The 21,872-nt window shown below is 39.0% G+C and overlaps 1 protein-coding gene across 1 annotated transcript in view; it reads left to right on the forward strand.

The window, feature by feature from the left end:
- Positions 1-21,872, forward strand: part of PHEX (phosphate regulating endopeptidase homolog X-linked) — a 99,290-nt gene that overhangs the window by 74,084 nt on the left and 3,334 nt on the right. The window contains exons 16-21 of the mRNA XM_032100815.1: positions 10,534-10,588; positions 13,674-13,741; positions 15,498-15,628; positions 18,627-18,692; positions 18,799-18,903; positions 20,677-20,753. Of these exons, the coding sequence (XP_031956706.1) occupies positions 10,534-10,588; positions 13,674-13,741; positions 15,498-15,628; positions 18,627-18,692; positions 18,799-18,903; positions 20,677-20,753 (502 nt within the window). The remainder of the gene's footprint in view (positions 1-10,533; positions 10,589-13,673; positions 13,742-15,497; positions 15,629-18,626; positions 18,693-18,798; positions 18,904-20,676; positions 20,754-21,872) is intronic.

Consider the following 21,872-nt stretch of genomic DNA (forward strand, 5'->3'; position numbering starts at 1 on the left):
ATAGCTTATATTCTGGTGTGGAAACAAATTAGGTAAAAGAGATGACTTTTTCAAAGAAGTGTTATGAGTTTGGATGTTCATTCCTGTTTGTTTTAATGGGGCTTTGAACTGAAATTTTCTATCACGCTTTAAAATTCAATACCAGTCTTTCTGTGTACAAGAGTGTTACCTTTACCCTGGCACTTCTCTTTGCTCTTACAAGCTTTGCATGTTAAATCAGCCTTCTTCTTCTATGCCATTCGTGTCTGGAAGGTGGCTGCCACCACCTCTGTGGTCTCGGTCCCCAGAGACAGGACCTCAAAAATTGCTTAGTGATTCCCCCTTTTATTCCTGCATCTCTTTTGGTCACAGAGAGAAAGGCACAAAGTTAATGTATCACACTGAAGAAGGTACAGCAGAGGACTGGCAGTCTGAGTCTGCTGGTATTTGCTTCTACCAATTTCTGTAAGCAACTTTGCCTCCAAACCACTCAAAATCTTTCATGTCTAAGTGATCTCAGTTGTAAAGCGTGTATAATAATTAGGCAGTTCTTTTGATTAAAATTAGTGCTATATTTAGATAGCTCTTCCTTAATTAGAGGGGCTGCCATCATTAGGCAGTCACATTTTTGTTGATCATCTGAGGGAGCACTTGGCTGAGGTGGTCACAGTTCTAAGGTACCTGCAAAGCATTACAGCTGCTCTTCCTCCACCATCACTGCTGCTGGAGAGGTTTTTGTGAGTGGAGAGGACGCCTGCTCAGAGCAAAATGAAGCCATCGCTGTTATACTGCTTTAATATTGGGTTCTCTCAAGTTTCAGCAGTGCTCAGCTGTCCCAGCCACTCCACCGTGGCACATTAGAGAAAACTGTGTCAAGAGGCTGGAGCCACTGAAAATTTCACACTCATGTCTGAAAGAGTCAGGAGTCAGAGAGCTATCAAACATAACCCATCAGTTATGGGTGTAGAGGCAATTGTATTTTTTATCAAAACAGCTGACCTTCTCGTTCTGCTGGCAAGTGACCTTGAAGTGTGGACGGTGCTACTCACTCTCAGTTCTTTCAGGACTTTCAAAGAGGAAAAAGTTTTAGGTGGCTCTTTCTGAACAAAGCCCTCTCCTACCAGAGAGGTACAAATGTAAGCATGCCCTGAAAATGATGTGCAACAGGAGGGAAGATTCAGAGAAAGGCACAGTACTGTCTTCCACTGCTGGCTGGTGTGTTTTAATGGGGCAAGAGGCCCTGTGAGATGTGGGAAGAACATTCTCAAGTCAGAAGCTGCTGATAAACATTTGACACATCACTACTGATTTCTCATTAATGCTGGTGGGGAAGAACTTCTACCTTGCTGCTTTGCAGGTATGTTTTCAGTAGTAATCCATACAAAGTTTTGAGGGACTGCTCACATACCACAAGAACTGTGGCATTTTTAAAGGCCTAGTTAAACCACAGAAAAAAAGTTCTTCAAACTAGAGTCATTTGAGAAAAAGAATTAAGCTTGAACTCCAGCAAGTTAAATGTAAAACTGTGATACAGCAAGCCCAGAAAGATTTTGAGGACCAAATTTCTAGCAGCACAAGAACTAATAATAAAAATTTTTTGTCAAATACACTGAAAGAGAAGAGTCTCTAAGGCATAAAAATAAGATAATTCTTTGCACGGGAAGAGTTTGGGAAGTTCTAACCCTGGAGCTTTTTCTTGTGAGAGGTTGGTCCCAGAAATTGCTTAAAATTTAGTGTCAATAAACTGTGTCAATAAGACTGTAGAAGAAATTCATACAATGAACTATGACAAATATAAGGACCATATGATATTCTCCCAGCTATTTCAAAGGAACTTCGACAAAAAATTTCCAAACAACCAGCTTTGATGTATAGCCTATGACTTATAGTGGCCTCAGCACAGGAAGAGTAGGTGTGGCAAGTTTCAAATCCTATTTTTCAAAAGATAGTTCAGAGGGATCTGCATAAAAAATCACTTTAGCCTCTATATGAAGGAATGCGGTTGTGACCACAACATGATTGAATAGAGAGAATGAATAAGCGTATGATATAATGGTGAAGAGTGAACATGAGAATGTGAGATGTTTTTAGCTTTTTCTTTTAGAAAAAAATCATACTTTCTGAATCTATTAGAGGTTTTTTAAAATTTAGAAAGCAGGTAAGTATGCTTGATACACTGTTTTTTTCCATCGCACACTTTGGATGTTCTTTCCCAATACTAATAACTGGAAGTTGTTGTGGGACAAGAAAGAAGGCCCTTTCATAAGTTAATGATTGATTAGAGATAAGAAAAGGAGGTGGGAACCAATTCCTTGTTGGCAAATAGTTGGAGGGGTGTGTTGTGGGGATCTCTGCTACTTACCGCATTAGCGGATGATCAGAAAAGAGGGTGTTCTGTTCTGTACAAAAGAGTAGAGGTATATGAACTCAGTTCAGGAGGACAGTTCCCTCTCCTGCTGGCTTCTGGAAGGTAGGAATATGTGCTAGCAGAAGAATTACCTCACAGGTAGTTGCCTGACACTCTTTCCCTTCACATCTACTACTGATCACTGCTCTAAATAGTGAATGGACCAGATCTTCACCTGCTTGAGTGCCCCTGCTATTCAGTAAGCAAACTGGACTTTAGTGTCTTCAAGGCCCATCTATTTTTGCTCTTTGTAAGTGACTTTACTAAGAAGAATTTGAGAAATAAGAATTTTAAAATGCATAACAGAATTTGATTATGGAAATTAGTTTCTACATGAACTGGAAAATCCCTGGTTCCAAAATTTGATTCTAAAAATTAGGACCGTTAGTTTGGAAATAGAAATGTACTGTGTGATGATATCAACAAATCTACAGAAACTCCGAACTTGATTAGTCACCAAAGGCTTCTTGAAAAAGTTTAGAGAAAAAGAAACATCAGTGCCGTGACCCATGGATTTTGGAAAAGAGCAATCGTCAGGTACCTGCAGAAGTGGAGCTTCTGAGCTTTAGGCAGCTGGTTTTGCTTTCTGTGTTCAAAACACAGGGAGGTCTCTGACACTCCTGATGGAAGGATCACAAATTGTTCTGTCTCTGTAATCTGTATCACTGACATAAACATTAGAATATCTATGCAAGTCCATGTACAGGCTTTTAGTGTTTTTAACTTGACTACTTGACTACTCAGTTACTTGGAAGAAAAGGTCTTGTTTCATGAAAAGTGAAAATTAATAGAGAATAGAAACTAGATGATTTTAAAAATCACTGGATTTGGGAGAATATAGCAAATCTTGCACATGCAGTAGATCTACCAAATTTTGCTGTACTTTAGTGCAAACACCCTTGTCTTTGCTGTTGCTTAATTTAATTTTCATTACTGAACTATTGATAGCTTGAATGACCAACAATTCTGTTAATATCTACAAAGGAGAAATAAGTAGCTGTATCAAAGTGAGATGTACCACAAAGAGCAGAGTTAAAAAATATGGTACATATAATTTATCTTAATATTATGCAAGTTTACTCCTGATGTTCTCTTTATGTGAGTTCTATTTATTTATTTCCTCTTTTTCAATAATTCAAAGTGTCTTAGATGAACCACTATGCATGTTTATAATGGTTGTTAATAATTTCTTAATCCTAGTTTGGATAATTTTTCAATTTTCTGTGCATTTGCTCGTCAATTTCCCCTTTAATTATAGGTACTTAACAAGGACAACAGGTATGTGTCATTGCCTTTAGAGTCTCAAAATGTATCTAAGTACACTTCATATCATCTAAGCAGCATGAATACTATCTTTTTAATTATCATAATTGGAACACCAAAACCACATTCCTAAAGGATTAGTTTATTTTAATGCACTCTAGAGCTGTCAACAAATATGTGCTGAAAATAGACACAAGTGATGATCAAAGTGTGCTAGCACACTTCTGTTCAAGAAAAGGTTTTTATTTCATTACAGCACAAAAATATTGGCCCTTGAATATGTTAAAGATAAAAGGAAACTGTTCGTCAGACATTTGGTGTGTTCAGTTGTTTTTTCAAAATGTAAATATGTATGCCTTTAGAATATATAAAAATAGTCACATTTGTGGGCTGTGAACAGTAATGAAAGGGAGATTTACAGTGAACTGAGGCAAATAAAAGCAACATACTCATGAAGTGTAAGCTTGAATAGATGTACTGGGTAATTAATGTTGATATTATCTCTCTTAGTTTATATCCATGCTCCTTCTAAGTCATTTGTGCTGTTCCTGCAGTTCTCCAGTGAAAGTCAAGAGGCCTCTTTAGAGAGCGGCCTCAGTACATGTTACAGGAAGGAGATATAATCTACAACAGAATTTAAAAATTGCATTTAAATTAGCATCCATAGAGAAAAGCAGAGATGAGAGCTCATATTAGCCAATAAGTATCGTCTTTACAGGAAGCATCACCCAGATATTGATGCTGGCAGCTCGCTTATGCTGTGAGTTGCAAGGGAGAGCTCTTATCTTGCCAGGAGCCAGGGAAGTGCTGGCAAACAGCACCCAGTGCCGTGGCCGGGGCAGGACAAGGGGAATGTCCATAGGGGCATTTTCTCTTCCCTTAAGAACTGGACTAATTGGAAGGTTCTTGATGAAGTAGTTTCAAGTGTGCCATTAGTTTCCAGGAGGTTAATGAACACAGCAGATTTGGACTGAACACTTTCTGAGCCCTGTTATTAAGTAAGCTTTAAGTGTCTTAAGTGAGCTCTCATTTTATTTAACTATGGTCACAAGTGAGATGATACATGATCCTTACCTCCATTCTTTATCTTTTCTTTCTAAAATTCTTATTATGAATGTATAAAGTAGAAGAATTTTTCCTTTTTTTCTTCTCCCCCTACCCCCATTCTCTCACCCTGGGAAATCCAGTGAGGCTTCTCCTTAAAAAATAAAGATCAAAGTTTCTTGTAAAACAGATGTTTTCACATTTCCTACTCCCTTAGTAGACAGTATTCCTTGGCACCTCACAAACCACGTCATGTTTCTCCTCATGTTGCCCCACTGTGGTTGGGAAATACTGGGTTCTCTCTTTTTCATGGGTAGCAGAGTCTCTTGTCAGGTGAAGCAGAAGCTGAGCCAAGAATTGAAGCAGAGGCTGCAGAGTCCTCTGCTTTAAGACTATTACTTCCCTGTATCTCTTTAATGAATTTATTCACTGAGCTCTTCATAAAATTAAGCTTTGTTTTCATGCATTGTATGGAACAGTTACTGTGCCTTACACAATTGATATCTTCTGTCCTCACACAATTTTTGTTTTCTCTGCTCTTTGTCCACAGGATAAAACTTGAAATAAGGTGTATGATTCAGGTCCATGTAATGACAGAGAGTTTGGTCTCTGTCACCTACATATGGATGCTCAAAGCTGTCTGGGGTGCTCTACAGTGTCTGAAAGGTTTCCTCATGTGTTTTATCTGAGATAAAACTTGGAGAAGCCCCTTGCCATCAAGACTGGCAGCTAGACCTCAAAGAAGACATGAAAGCCATCACTGGCATGAGATTCAATTGTCCACATAGAAGTCTGTGGAACCATTTTAAACAAAATGTCCTTTGGGCTGTTTTTAGACAACTAACCAACACCCCAGCTGTCTTCACATTTAATTCCTTGTGTGAATTCAATATTCTTTGATTACTGACCAGCAGTTAGTCTTCTGCTTATGTCTTATCCCTTTAAAACTCTACATCTGAATTCATTCAGTGACACTTGAAAAAACAAGTTACAGCTTTTGAACACATCTGAGAATTGCCAGTACACCAATTGGCAGAGCACCCTGTATATCACACAGTTTAGCACAGCTGTCTCCCATATCTGTTACTTACATATGGGATTCACTAGCCTGTCAGAAGTTGCTTTAAACAAACCAACCTCATTATTGAGGAATAAAGCTTTGCCTCAGTTAAAATCATCATACAATATAACCAAATAATGTAATTGAACTATAAAATTTGAATTTATATTTAGATTTGAACTGCAAATTTCCTCATGATTTGGCGAGTCTTCTCATGTGTGTTTTGGTTTACTTTATCCATTATTGCCCTGCATTGTTTCAGGGAATTATCAGATCAAATGTGGTTACTTGTGTCTTCTTGGTAAACTAGCAATATTATACTGAATGTAAGGATATTCATCTGCAAAGTGTAGGTATTCGCTGGTAAGTGGATTTATTAATGGCAGTAAAGCCCCTGCAAAATTGGAGGAAAGAAAAACCTTCAAATTTTAAATACATTCTAACAAGCTTTACAGCACCTTGCTGTAGAGAGATGCTGAAAATGATATCATGGATAAAATGAAGATAGAAACCTTCAATTACATTAAAAGGCAGAGTGTATGTGTGTATATATATATATATATATATATACACCGTGCAGGCAGGATTCTTCCAGAGCTTCAATATCAGCATAAATTAAGAGTGAAATGTTTGAAGTAAGCCAGATGTACTGCACTGCTTGAAGTGCCCCTGCATTCCAGAGCAGTAAGGTGACTAAGAGGAAAGTTGAACAGTCACTGTCCAAGGGTCCAGACACAGAGGTTCGGACAGCCAAAGCCTCCCTATACATGAATCTGGCAAGGGATGTGAAAAAATGTTCCTGCAAGTGTAGCTGCAGCAGCAGAAAGTTGAAGGAAAATGTAGTGCTGAATGAGGGCAGGGGACCTGGTAACAAAGGAGATTTACCCTCTGTGGAGGAGGAATAGGTTAGGAAATGTTCAAACAGACTGGACAAACACAAGCCCATGGGCTCTGACAGGGTGCACCTACAAGCTCACAACATCATTGTGAGGCCACTCTTGGTAATCTTTGAAAGGTTATAGTGACTGGGGGAGGTTCCTGAGGACTGGAAGAAAGCAAATGTCACTCCTATCTTCAAGAAGGTAAATCTAGGGAATTTCAAGCTAGCCAGGCTCACAACAGTCCCTGTGTACATGATAAAGTAAACCCTGGAAACAGTTTCCCTGACCAGCTTTCTACAATGAGATTATTAGCTCGGTGGTTGAGGAGAGAGATGTGAATGTGATTTATTCTTTAGAAAGAATTTCAGCACTTTCTCCCTTAACATACTCAAATAAAAACTCCTGAAGAATTGGCTACTCAAGTGGGTACTCAGATGCGCTGAAAACTCCTTGGACCACTGGGCTTAAAGGGCTGTGATCAGAACAACTGGTCTGTAGCATGTTGGGATCAGTGGCACAAAGTCCATCTTGAGGATGATCTAGCCTGGCTGTCCCGCCTTGCCACCAGTAAGATGCATGGATGTAGGGTACCAGTGCTGTTCTGTGACAGCCTGAACTCATCTGTCCACAGACCAGTGCTCTTGTGGCATGTCACACCACTGCCCATCTCAGAATGCAGCCCAATAGCATTGCTCCAAATTTAGGTAGGTTGTAAAAAGGCAGTCAAAGCAGATTCTTCAAGTCCAGGTCTTGATGATGGCAGATGGATTTGTGTGGGGTCTGTAATAAGATAACACAGTTTTCTTTCTGTGTGCTGTTGGTGAGTAATGACCATAGACTCAGGGTCTGCATTAGCAATATAGTGTATAAAGAGAGAGACTCTCAGCCTGTGTCTCTCTTTTGGGGCTGTGTAGAGGGAGAAAGCTTTAAAACGTGCACAATACAGGCTAAATTTGTGGTCAAGTGTTAGCTCAAAATACATTCCCAGTGCCTGTATCTCTTCCTTAAGGTGTGAAATTCCCTGAAGTCTGCCTGTCTTACTCCTTCAGATCTGTCCTTTGCCTGCTTGAACTCCAGTAGCATATAAATAATCCCATTAATATTTATTGCATCTGCAGCCTACTATGAGCTCTCTGAGTTTTGTCATTAATTCTTTTAGGTGCAATATGTCAAGCAAAAAGGAAACAGATTTCACAAGGGAATTGCCTAAATCGAGGGATTCAAATCAGCACAAAATAAGAAACTGGTGATCAATCTCATGTTACAATTTCAAGGACATTCTAGTCTAAGACACTGTTATCCTTGCTCCCCCAAGGATGATGTAGTTATTGCTTGCCTGAAGGAGACATTGCATAAAAAGTGTTGCCAACTCTGAATTTGTTCCTTGTAGTGTTGCAAGAGGGGACAAGCACCCTCAGTTCCTCAGTGCCGCTGACCTCTGGAGAATGGGATCCATTTGCTCTACTGTCTGACCAAGAATCCCTTTCAAAATTAGATCTTTTTTCTTACCAAAAACCAAACAAAAACAACAACAACAAAACCACAAACACATGAACCCCCCAAACAAAACAAAACAAAACAAACTCCTGGTGATAACATATTTCAGTTTCCTGAGGTTTTCTGAAATGTGCATTACATTCTGATGGCCTCTTTCTCTGCTTTGGCCTGAAAATACTTCCTGAGCTTCCATTAGTGCAAACTACAGAGGTGTTTTCACACATCCAGAACCAGAAACCACTCCTTCAACCAGCACTTTGCTCAGTGATATCTAACCTAAAATGGATCCTGACTTTCAGTAAATAGTTACCAACCTGTTGCATGGACTCAGGATTGGAGCTTCCTACCATTCATTCATTGACTTGTTCAGTGAAAACTATCTCATGGTTTAACTCACAGCTGACTGTGTTTCAGCAATGTTCTACAAAGACACATTTAGTGTAGATGGATAAGCCTGAGTGAAGATTTGCACCTAATTTGCTGTAAATAATGTATATTACCTCTACTGCAGACAAGTGCAAATTCACTACACAAGTCTATACCTGGACATAAAAACTGCAGCTCCTTAAAAAGATTTTGATAGCCTCTTGGTGCAGGGACAGGCACACAGGATTGTGTGATCATTAGACATGATTTCGTTCATACTGCCTTCAGTATGGGCTCATTTGTTCATTTTGGCCACAGTTCCTCTCACCTGTTGTTGTGGGGATAGGATCATTTAGAGTTAGTAGAACTTAAGCATTCTAAAACCTCTTCTGAGATTCGGTGTTTGGAGAGAACCAGTTCAGATAGGATTTTCAGCTCTAAACACAGCTTTTAACTTAAGGCCTAACAAGGAATTTTCATTAGGTTGTATGAGTGTACCATTGCTGCTTAAAATGTTTAAAAACATGCATCATAAATAATCTTCTCTGTGCACTGGGAGGCAAGGAGAGTTAGATCAGGAAAACTTTGTCCTTGACACTGGTTAAATTTTGGTCTGTAGTGCTGGAAAAGAAAATAATACCATGCTTGAAACAATAAAACAACATCTGGAGAAGTAAGAATAAAACCCCAAACAACATTCAGAAAATAAATTTGAAGCCCACATTTTTTGTAAGCTAATTGCAGATAGGGAATGATGGCAGCCATGGAGAAGCAACATCAAAAAGCAGCTGGGCAGGCCAAGAGGACATGCCTTGTGCCATATCACTTGGCATGAATTACACTCAGCATACTGGTTTTGGTTTTGGGGTTTTGGTTTTTTCTTTTTTTTCTTTTCTTTTTTCTTTTTTTCATTTCAAAGTAAGTTTTTTAAAGACTTTGTAAGGAAAGAACAACGATCTTGCCTGAAAACTTATCTCAGATATAAAGAAATCTATGTCCAATATATCCACAAAAAAAATGAATAGGGTTAGAATTAAATGAATTTGTTTTTGTATTGATCTGAGCATTCAGGTGATTTCTTGAAGAGAGACCCATAGGGTGAAGCAGCAGCTCCTGGGAAGACAAGTGAGTCACCTGAGGAAACTGGTTCTTCCTCAACAAGGTGATGACCATGTGGGTTAAGCTTCAAAGCAGGTGTATGCCTGTGCTTTATGGATGGGAGTTTGTGACACAAGACAGTAAATTCCACATCTGGGCCTGGAAGGATGGCACTTTTCACCATCATGTAAGAATTTTGACCATGGGTGTATGTTCTATTTAGCAGTTCTTTGGGCTGTTACATTTTTACCATGTGCAGCTCCACTGTCTTCAGTATCCTGGCACTGAAATGTCACCCTGGAATTAAAAATAGACATGTGACTTTGAGGAACAATTTTGATTCCTATGTGAAACATCAGTAGATCATCACTCGCCAGAGTGTTTCCACTGATGTTTTTTTGGCAACTGGTTAGTCTACCAGAAACAGCCAGGTAATATCTGTAGCTAGACTGACCCTACAGCCTTAATAATCTACAGTTTTCCTTTACAGAAGTGCCTAAGCATGCTCATTTACCTTTGTTTTTCATAGACTAAATAGAATTAGGCTTACATTTTACCACTTTCATGTTTCTTGCTGCACTGAAGCCTCACTAAGCTAACACTATTTTAATTCTTCTTGCACTTTACCTATGTATTGTCTGTTGATCTGTCGGCACATCTGAGGGTAATCCAGTATTCTTCATAGGAAACAGGAGGTGTGTTTTTCACAGGAACACGTGTGCTTACTCAGACGAGCGTGTGGCAGCATCTCTGCTGCCTCTCCAAGATCCTCTACATTGCAGTCTGAAACTACCACCCCAGGGAAAGCTCCCCTCGCAAAACCTTCTGAAACCAAACAAATGAGGTCATAAAATCTAAACCCTTGGGCATTGTGACAGCAATTCAGCTGTATTGAATTGGCCTCACTTTTTTATTATATTTTTTTTTTTCAATTGCAGGATTCCCAGCAGGAGAACTTCAAAAGCCTTTCTTTTGGGGAACAGAGTATCCTAGGTAAGTATTGCACCAGGGAACTTCATCCACCTAGAAATGAGGAAAAACAGGGGAAGTTATTGCAAACATATATAGGTGAAGAAGAGGGCATGGCAGAGAAGGCTGCAGTGCTGAAGGCAACCAAAAGGTAGTGAGTGCATGGGAAAACTGTGTTGTCTTTCTGCAGGGCAAACTTGGCCCTTGGGTTGTGTGTTCTCTCCTGCTGTATCCTGGTTTTTCCACTGGAAGAACTGACTTTGAGAAGTGCTGCTTTGTGAGATACTTTTTCTTACCCTTGGGAGCCATATGTGTTGCTGTTGTCTTAAACTGATGACTGACTTCTCGCAGGAATTGCTAATTAAGTGCACCCAAGTGGAAGTGTTTCAATGCTACAGCATGCAGATGCAGCAGTGTGCACATGGCAGGTATTAAAAGGAATTGTAAATCAGGTAACTAACACTTCCTGAACAGAACTGAATACCCCAAGAAGCCAATTATTATCAGTTTATTGTTCACTTTCTGCTAATATCTAAGATTAGCAGTGGCCCCTTGTCTGTGCCTGTTGAGGTGCCTGAGAATATCTTCATGTGCATAAGTGATTGCCTGAGATTGCCTGAGCATGTGCCAGTGTAGCTGAGGAAGGGTAATTATAGGTCACATACATTTAATTTTGAAAAATCACTGCTTTTGTGCAGTTCAATAGCTTTCTATTTTAGGGCAGGATAAGACCATGAAAAGTTTCTGATGGCAGTTTCTGAAAGTTATTTTGCAGTTATATAAAGCCAGTTACTGGTGAAACATATCCTTAATAAATCTTTGTAAAACTTTCTGAACATTTTGTGTTTGCCATCATCCAATCTGGATTATGTCCTTGTAAACAGGAAATTTTGCAATATATGTAGAAAGACGTTCAATTTAGGAACAAATTAATTTGAATTCAAAGAGAATTCTTGTGGGCCAGGTGACTTTGTAAGTGGTAATTGGGGATAGAAGAAAGTCCTTTCTTGTTAAGGTGAACTTTTTTCCTGTTACAGTTATTGCAGATCTGTTTCCAGCTTTGCTTTCTGAAGAGATTTCTCTGTATTCTGACCTTCTGCCATAGTGATAAAATTGTGGTTCTTTCAAAGTGTTATACTTTGCTCATCTCTCTTCTTTAAAGGTTACCTTAGCTTAAATTGGTTTTGCTTGAGTACGTATCAAAATGAAATTTAGTAAACAAATGTGGCTGGTTTATATCAGACAACCAATTGCTTTTGTCCTTGAAATATTCTGGATGTTTTCTGTCTGCTTAGAAGAAACAGTACATGGCAGTGGAACAGACAAACCATCAAAAAGTCACCAGTGCTTGCTGAAAAACTGTTTTAGCAAATATTTAACATTTAGTGGCGTTTTAGTGAACAGTTCCAGCGCAACCACCAAAAACCAGCTATGTCTATTTTCATAAAGGGAAGCTTAGTTATCACTTTTACATCTCAGTACATTAAATAACATTCAAATGCCATCATTCACAGTTATGAGCCTTCAGTGCCAGATATATTGAAATAGAGATTTCAAACTACCTGATCTCATAGCTTCCTTACAGTTCTCTGAGCCTCCCCAGTCCCAGAAAGTTCCCCTTTAATATGGTATCTGCTGGACTGCACCTAATCCCTTCCATCTATGTCCTACTGTGCCCAGAAATGAAAAGCACGAACAGAGCTGGGAAAATTTATGGCAATAAATGCTGTTGAGCTGGACAAAATGCTGAAGGGGGTTCACAGATTCAAAGCCAAAATTTGCTGCAAACTTCACCCAATGTTTTGGAGCTAAGGAAAGCTGTAGGAGTGCCAGAACACCAACCTGTTCTTTGTCCTGTCACTCATGGTGACGAAGAACCTTAGAGGAAAAATAAGATGTATTTAGTAATAGGGCTTGGTTCTTCTCGATCTCTTTACCTGTTTTGTGCCATTGTTTTTTCACTTCTCCAGCTGCAAAAGAACCTGCATAACCCCTTTAGTTCAGATGTGGAAAACAAGTCTTACATAGTGCATTTATTAGGGGTAATTATCACTGTGTGCTACACAAGATTACAAATTTGTCACACAAAAGGACGATATTTCCATTGCTGAAATGTATCATTTTAACCTGCATTTCTTAGAGAAGGTTTGTAACAGTACTTGGGCTAAAAAACAGTAGGGAAGATTTTAGCACATGCAAAGTACCTTTCAGGAAACAAAAAAACAAAGGGAAGGATTTTCGTAGGAGCAGAGGGAATTAAATGATATAATACCTTTTGGGCCTGACTGAGATGAGCAATTAGTGCATTATGGATCATTAGGTCCAATAATAACATGTTATTTCAAAACCCTCTGCCTTTCTTCTATTTCAATACGATGTGTTAGAAATACTATAAGCTGCTTTGAAGTGTAGCATCTCAATAATGAAATAAATAAAATCACAAAAATCAACTCAACAAATGAAAGATGCATTGGGTAGATCACCTACCCCCATGATATCCACTGCTTTTGATGTAAAAAAGCCCTTAGCCTTTCCCTCTTTCATCTCTGTTTCTCCCAAAAGCATGTTTATTGGGATATAATAAGGAAGATATAATTAATTGTCAATCAGGAATACAAAATATTTCTTTTTACTCTGTTTCCCGGGTGCCTTAGGTCCGACTGTGTATCATTTCCTATTCCAGGGCAGGTGCAAGGGAATTATGTGACCTTTCTTTTTAAAACTGAATGGAGATCTGTTAATGCTTTACAAAATATAGTCTTTGTTTCAGAGTAGTTATAGCTGTAACTGTGTCCTGTTCCCTGTCAGAATATACAGAATGCAGTCAGCTGTGGGAGACATTTGGAGCTCATACGATGCTGATAAGGAATTTGGTTGGAAGAGTGAACCAGCCCAATGCTTTCAAAGTTTTAGATTAAATGTTGCTTTTAAAAGAGTTAAGAGCTTCAACATCTTTAAGTCCAAATTGTATAGGTGTGATTTTTAGACCCATAGTCCCCTGCCTCCTCACCCCCTTTTAAAATCAATAATGATATTTCCTGAGGTCTTTTGTCCATTAATGTTCATGACTGTGAACACTTCCTGAGGAAACTGGTTCTTTGTGTTACAGGTCATTAAGTTATGGTGCCATAGGAGTGATTGTCGGCCATGAGTTTACTCATGGATTTGATAGCAATGGTGAGTGATTGACTGCATGTTGATAACTTTTTTATTTACAGAGTTGACAGATTAGAAAGCTGACTTGTACATGCTGTAGCGTTTTTATTGTTTTGGGTGTTCTAATGGTGCTGAATTGCGTGAAAAAATTATCAACTTGTATTTATTAGATTTATTTACATGGAATCTTGCTTCTCTGAATTGGATTTTATTTGGTAAGAAATGCCACAAGCTTGATTCCTTCTGTTTGTCTTGAATGAAAACTAAATCAGCAACAGATTCTGAAAGTCCTAATGGGGGGAGTGGGAAGGGCAAAAGGATAATTTCTGATTGATAAAAATTACTTCCAAGAAAACTTTTCATTTCAGGTATCTTTTTCAAAAGATAATTACAAAAGTTTTAAAATACAATACTGGAACAATAGTGATGCAGAAAAGGTGTTGCAAAATGTTAAAATTAAATTCAAAAAAGAGAGAGAGGGGAAAAAGAAGAATGGTCAGAAAATATCAATCCAATTGTCCTGACAAGCTGGGTAGAGTGAGGCATTGCCACTATCTAGGTTTGGCTGTCTCAGTAAGGTGCTTTTAAAAATTGGGCTTCTGAGAGAAAGTGAGGGGAGGGGGAGAGGAGGGAGGTGCAGGGAGAAAGAAACCTGAACCTCCTCCTCCTAGCAGCAATTTTGAGTTTGCTTATGTTGTGTAGTAAAAGAAAAGAAAAGAGAAGAAAAAAGAAAAGAAAGCCTTGTGTCCTGGTATCCTTTTTGGCACTGCTCTACAATATTTTGTGTCAACAATCACTCCAGAATGGAGACATTTTATTTCATAAACTCCCACCTTGTGTAGGTGAGTACCTAATCTCCCTCTTGTCTCCTGCCAGTCAGAAAGGAACCTAAGGTTTGATTCCCTAAGCAGACCCCTACTTCTTGCCAGGCTCTTCCCTTCCAAATATAGAAATAAATACATCTCTAGGAATTTGTCATCTTGAACAAGATAATACACAGAGGAAAAAAAGAAGAAATAAAAGCATGAAATAAAACATCTTCAGTACTTGGTATTATGCCTGTATTGATCCTTACCTCTCTCTCCTGCAGTTGCAAAGAAGAATCAAATCACAGAGCAAGGCTGCATCCACATGGGCAGCTAAACATGCTCTCAGTAAAGTCCAAACATGTCTTGTGTCTGACTGGCTGGAGTCATGATGGAGACTAAATACTCTCCTACAAATGACAGGGAGCAGGGACCTGAGGGTGAAACTTCCATGAGGCACTGCTGTAACCATCAGCCTGGGCAATGGGATGTATATATCCTCCCTGTTTCCATGGATAGGGTTTAAATGTTCTGGTCTTGCTCCAAAATCAAACACGGAAACTTCAGAAGTTTGCATGAAATGGATTGGGTTCCTGATCAAGTGAAGAATTAATAATAAATTAGTTATCATCACATTTTCAGAATCAAAGACATATGGTCTGAGGATGAAAAATACAATTACACTTGCAAGAAAGCTAAATGTGTCTTACACTATGTAATTATAAAATGTACTGCTGAACTTGTTAGTCATTACTATCTTCTTCTGCAAATGGAAATTCTGACAATAAATAGAACGACAACTTTTCACTGCTGATTTCACGGAGTTAAAGATTTTGATCGCTGATCCTACTCATTTTGTAAACACACTTACATGAGAACATTCACCTCTCATTTCTGTGCAGGTGATAAATTCCTAAATTGTAAAAGTTTTCTCCTGCAAAAAAATTTGTTTTCTTTCTTTCCTTTTTGAGGTCGGAAATATGACAAAAATGGAAATTTAGACCCTTGGTGGACAACTGACTCTGAAGAAAAATTTAAGGAGAAAACAAAATGCATGATTAATCAGTACAACAATTACTACTGGAAGCAAGCTGGCTTACACGTATGTAAACCACCAGTGACTGAAAATAGTGGTACATGAGGAGTTTGTGTTGTTGTGCCCCCTTTTTTTTTTTTTTAAAGTTCTCTTTTTATAAATCCCAATGTATTGGAATATTAGACTACCAACTTCATTTCTCACAACAAATGATTTTTTGAGGTGAATAATTGTGTTAAAAATTGTCTGTCAGGTTTGATTAGTCTGGTCAAATACCACTACCCACACTCTGGTGATGGGGTTAAACCATTTCAATCCCTCACATCCTTTTGGAATCAGAGGAAGAGGATGAAGCCACTCAGCAGGGCTGGTCTAATTATTGTGAGCACGTTAAATGTCTTCTCAAGATGAGGTTTGTAATGAAAACTGAGCAATCACTCTTTTAGAAAGAATATAATAGCATGTTTTATAGATTCCTTTAACAATTCTGCCTGTTATTTATTGCAGCTATAAAATGGATGCATAAGCCCTACTTTATTTCATATTCAACTCTTGCTATTTCTTCCGTGTGTGCACACAGACCCCATTTGTATGTTTAATCAAGGGAATATGATAGCAGTAGCTCCTAGAAAAGGATTGAGAAAGAAAGTGCAAGGGAATGGTTTCTGTTTCATTGTCTGTCAGAGGTATGGGCTTCCCTGAAAATGTGTAGATGTATTTGTGTGTCCAAAATGAGGATAAACAGGATAAATTGCAGACCTTCAGAAATGAATAGCTGAAATTCCAGTAATGTTGTCTGGGACACAACTGTAATCTTAGTTTCCAGGATAAAACACATATTCCAGTCCCCACTCAATTCTAACACCTCTACCTACATTTTAGAAATACTATTACATCTTTACCTTTTCAGAATAGCAAGGCCACATGAAATGCTCATCAACAATTCTAGCACTTTTCCCAGGCTTGTTTGTGCTGGTCTTGGAGATAACAAAGCCGTATTGTGGTCCAGTCTGAAGTCCAGCGACTCAGACTTTAAATACTTCATAATAAGCTAAGTTACAAATCAAAATTCTCAGGCTCATTCCTGAATATCTGTAGGACAAAAACTGTCATTACAAAAATGCCACTCGAAGATCAATAAAAGCTTCCCCAAGGATGGGGCTGAGCCCTTCCCATGTCTCTGCCGTTGGCTTGGCCATCCCCTTTGCCTTTTCCACTGTCTCTTGAGATGAGGTAGGTCTGAATTTCCTCTCCAGTGTAGATACTGCCTTTGAAGTCCATGGATGGGCTTACTGGAGAGATCCTATCACCCACAGCCTTGTCATCCCATTCCTTCTATTTCCACAGGATAACCGAAAGCACTTCTTAAAGGATAGAAGAATCTTCCAATTTTCTGTCATATTTTATAGCTTTTGCATGAAGAGCTATGCAAGCAAAGACCTTTTTTTTATTGTCATTTTGTTCTGTCATTTACATCAATATTCTGCAGGTTTTTTACCCTTAAATGAATATTTTTCATGGATCAAGAAACCTATTTATTCTTCTTCCTTTTCATCTAGTATGCAATAAAAATGTCTCCAGAACAGAAGCCTAATGAAAGAAAAAGTGGATATAGAAATAGCTTCAGAGTGCAATAATCACATAAAGTCATCTCATTGAATAAAGGGCTTATCGTGGTCCCTGCCCTGCCACAAACTGTCTGGGCAGAGTAGTCTCAAATACCTGATCCAGAGCTGCCTGAGATCAGCAGAAAGACTTCTTCCACTTTTCAGATGACCTGTGGCCCTGTGCCACTGTTAGGTTACTCTCATCTTATGCTCTAAGTCAGTCTCTGTCACAAGCCCACTGCGAAGAAAATGTGCGAGTAGGAAGGCCAGGGAAAAGGCAGCTGGTATGTGTGCCTGTTCCCTGCTGTCCCAGCACCTTTTGTCCTAAAAGCTTCTCTCTCACCTCCATCTCCAGCCTCCTGAGGGCAGGGGAGAGCTAGCAGGAAAGGGTTGCACTTTCCTCCGTGGCTCCCATTTTTCCTGTAACACTGTACCCAAGGCATCGAGTAAGATGTCCCGAGTACAATCTGGGTGCTCATCTGCACCGAGTGTGGGGCTGAGCACAAGTACCTGGCGATTCCCTTGGTCTTTTTACCTCTTCTTCTCCATTTTCCCATCTTTTGCCATCCTGAAACTGAGTCCTGATGCCAACCCTACCCTACTGATCCCTGTGGCACAGGAGAGCTGATGGCTGCAGCCAGCATTGACCTTCAGAGCCCTGCTCAAAACTGTGCTCAATTATCTTGCCTATTTGAGGCACAGGAGAGAGTAAAACTGCTTAATTACAATTACAGTTGGTAACACAAAGACCTTAGTAGGCTGGGTGAGTAGAGATAATGCTACTTCAGCAGAAATTAGGATTTCTTTGTAATGATACTGCACTTGGTAATGCCAGGAGACCAGTTTCCTCACAAAGTTTATATAGAGCTGTTTCCAACAACATGTTCTGGTTGCTATTGCTCCTGATCTTGGAATCAATACCCAGGAGAAACAACAGGAATCTCCTTTGCAGATATTTTTAGAGCATTGAATGTACTATCAATTTTGATTCTGTCTCTGACAGTTATTTTTAATTACAGTTATTTGTGTTATGACTTAGAAGTTATTTTAGCATCCCAGTAGTATATTGAGAGTTATGTAGAGAAATAAATATAACCTTTTAGATAAAAGTTTAAGAAAGAGGCTACTGGATCTCACATGTCACCAGATATAAACAGTCCTTAGGGGAAAATTACTGACACTCAGCTCAAAGATTGTATTCAAAGACTGGATTCTTAAGTGCATTCTATCTGCCATATTTTGTGCTACAGAGATCTAGGGCCAGAGCCAGGATAACTCATCACAGAAAATTTTTTACTGGCAGTTTTCACATTGAAACCCAGTTTTCTTAACCAAAGATGGATGAAATTGACTGAGGTTGTTCTTGCCTTGTTTTACTTTTTCTCCTCTTTTTGAAGTTGATCGAGTAGGAAGTTCAGAAATGGGTCAAATGACTGATGTTCTTTCATTCTGCCAAGGTGAAAGGGAAGAGGACTTTGGCAGAAAACATTGCAGACAATGGAGGTCTGCGAGAAGCTTTCAGGGTAAGTAGATGAAAAATATCTGAAACATCATATTATTAAAAAAAGAAAAAGAAGTTGTGGTAATCTTCATGTTGCTGAAAGGCACTTAGTATCTCTTTCTTATCAGGCATACAGGAAATGGATTACAGAAAAGAGGGGAGGAGAAGAAGAGCCTTTACTGCCAGGCCTTGAGTTCACACACAACCAGCTTTTCTTTCTCAGTTATGCCCATGTGAGTAGTGCAAATGTGTTTCAAATCCCCATGTGTTAACCGGAACAATGTGCAGTGCAGATATGAGCCTGCCTGGTTTCAACAATCTGCATCACCCAAACACAGACTTTTGAGAGTATAAGCAGAGACTTCTCCCACAATAATTATTTCTTTTTCTTTCCCTCTTTGTCCTCAACTACCCATGGTGCCAGTACTGCTGAAAATATTCTTGGTTTTGCACAGTGTTGTCACAGAAACTTTCTTTCTTCTTTCTACTTCCCTCCACTAAAAGGGTCTTCCTGCATATATTGACTCCTCAACCTCCTTCAATTTTAACTTCCCAGATTCCTGGTGCTTGCAATACACAGCAGTTTATGACTGCTTCCACCACAAACTCCTGTTAAAAGTGTCCCACCACCATTTGTTACTGTGTACGTTGTTCAAGGAAAATAAGCAGCAGTGAAGAAAGTCTTAGTTTATTTTTTCCCATCTGTCACTAAATATGCTGTAACAAAACTTTGATAAGAGATGCGAGTTTTTTAGAAAAACATAGAGCAAGGGAGAGGATCAGAAATTATTCATTTGGGTAACCAGATTGGGACAAACTCCCTACATGAGAAGGAAAGTCAGGCTATAAAACTTTGCCACCAGTTGAAGGAATGAATCATGCCAAACTAAAAAAAACAAGACCCAATGCAAGCAGTCCTGGCCGAAAATAATTTCTCTGCTGAGAGTCAGTGTAGCAGTCTATGGGCCTATGGCTGTTTCAGTTTGACAATATTGAGCAAAGAAAATATTCCACTTTGGTCATTTATGCTGAATTAAGTTTCGCCTCGTGGCACTTTTTCTCCAAATAAATTTTGAATCTATAGGGAATATCTGGGGGCCTTATAGGACCACTGCAGGAATCATACGTCCAGTGGTCCCTCACAGGGAAGGCACATGCACAGTGAGAGCACTGTATGCAAGGTACCCTCAAGCTCAGCCCATATCCACAGAGCTCAAGACACTCAACAGCCTTATTTAAACTGTCAGAGCTGTGCTTAGCCAGAAAAAATTGCACTGAAGTCCACTGAAATCCTTTGGGCAATCTGGCTTAAAGGATTTTGTTGACAGGAACATTTAATGTAGAGACTTACGTAAGGTAGAGGCAGTTTAAAGGAGATTTTTCATGCAATGGATACAGTGTAAGAGGGATTATTCAGTTGTGCAAATATTCTATCTGCCCTGTTTTGTGGTCAGTTATGATTTGGGTAAGTATCTTATCAGGAGCAGGGAACTGGGGACCACTGATGGAAATGTGGAAAATGTGTAATTTAAAAAGAAACTGACGTTCCAACATGGAATAACTATGCCAGCTAATATAGCTGCAATTGTAGATGATAAGCATTATTATGTGTACCTTTTATACACATTACATAGCTTTGAGACCAAGAAGTATGTTTGGTAATTATTAAGGTGTGAGATGATGCAGCACAAGCTGAAAGACAAGCTACCATTATAGAGAACTTCAAAAGAACTAGTAAAGTGACTGTGGTTAGATGATGGGAAAGTGTGTGTAGAGAAAAACAGTGGGTGGGCACTGGATCCATCAGGGGGTTTGAAAAACAAGAGAACATACCAACAGAAAACTGCATATTGGCAAAGGTGAAACAAAGTAGGAATTTATGGTGTCTTTCCATGTTATGCATTCTATAAGTAATAGGCATCTTAAGAACAGTGACTTTACATTTTGCTTTACATACAAAGTCATCCCAGATAATGTGCCTGTTTCTGTTTTTTTTATTTTATTAGGTAAGATGCAACTCCTTTAGACCAGAATCGGCGAGGGAGCAAATATATACTGGAGCTCACAGCCCTCCTCAGTTCAGGTAGTGCAAATAAAGTATTTCCTCAGTGTACATACAGAATCAATCACTGCAGAACAGAAGTGCAGAAATTTAGCATTTTAAAAGGGGGTTAAGAGCAAACACAAAATTGGACTGTGCTCTTGGTTTAGATGGAAATTGAATTGGTTTTATTAGCTTCTTTCACTATTACAAATGGTCTTCTGTAAAATTGAGGAGCTTGCATCTACCTTCAAAAGCATTTGAACCAGAACACACTGTGATCCCTGTGATGTCCTGTCATCATGGCCTGAGTACCTAAAATGCCTCATCTATCTCTTTCCCGAAGCAATTCTAGTTTAGCAAACAGTGAATATAAGGAGGGTCCTTGGTTTAATCTGTCTGAGTTCATTGAAAGCTTATAAGTCTCTACCTTGAATTATATTGATAATGCAAGGCAAAATGTGCCCTGTAAGCTCAGTTCAAGACCAAACTCTTCTGCTGGCATTCAAGTGACACTTTTCTTGAAGGAGCAGTGACAGTCCAGCCATAACAGAGAGTGTCTGTCCTTGCCAAAAGGCTTTCCCCAGGCTTCCCTCACCACAGACACTCATGAACTCCCTGCCACGGGAAGGGGGGAACCACATAAGAATTAGGAAGCCAGAGTTTATTTCTCTGCTTCTTCACAGAGTTTTTGTGACCAATAACATGTTGGTTTTGTTGGGATTCCTGTTGGTTGCATCTACTTAACTAAGAACTGGGTGCAGTACTACATTGCCTCTTTATAAGGACAAAGGAAGTTAACTCCACAAGCTGATTCATACAATACAGTGGATTATTTGCCTTCTAGAGAATCCTACCAGTTTCTGTTGACTAAAAGAGTCTTATACCAGCTAGTGAGGGTAAAAGTAGTACAGTATGCAAATCTGTGTGCCTTTTAACATTGAAAATACAATGTTAAAATACAATGACAATGAGGACAGGAGTATCAGGCTGACCTTCAGCCTACAGAGATATTAATTTCATAATTCCTACTCTTGTTAAGATTTTGGCAAAAATAACCATTTGCTGTCTTTTAAAGTCCTCAGGTTTATTTACCTATATGTATATTTATATTCTGAATCATTACATAGCTACATTCCCATGAGATGGTGCAAATCTCAA

Source organism: Corvus moneduloides, chromosome 2, assembly GCF_009650955.1.
Source record: "Corvus moneduloides isolate bCorMon1 chromosome 2, bCorMon1.pri, whole genome shotgun sequence".
Taxonomy (NCBI): Eukaryota; Metazoa; Chordata; class Aves; order Passeriformes; family Corvidae; genus Corvus; species Corvus moneduloides.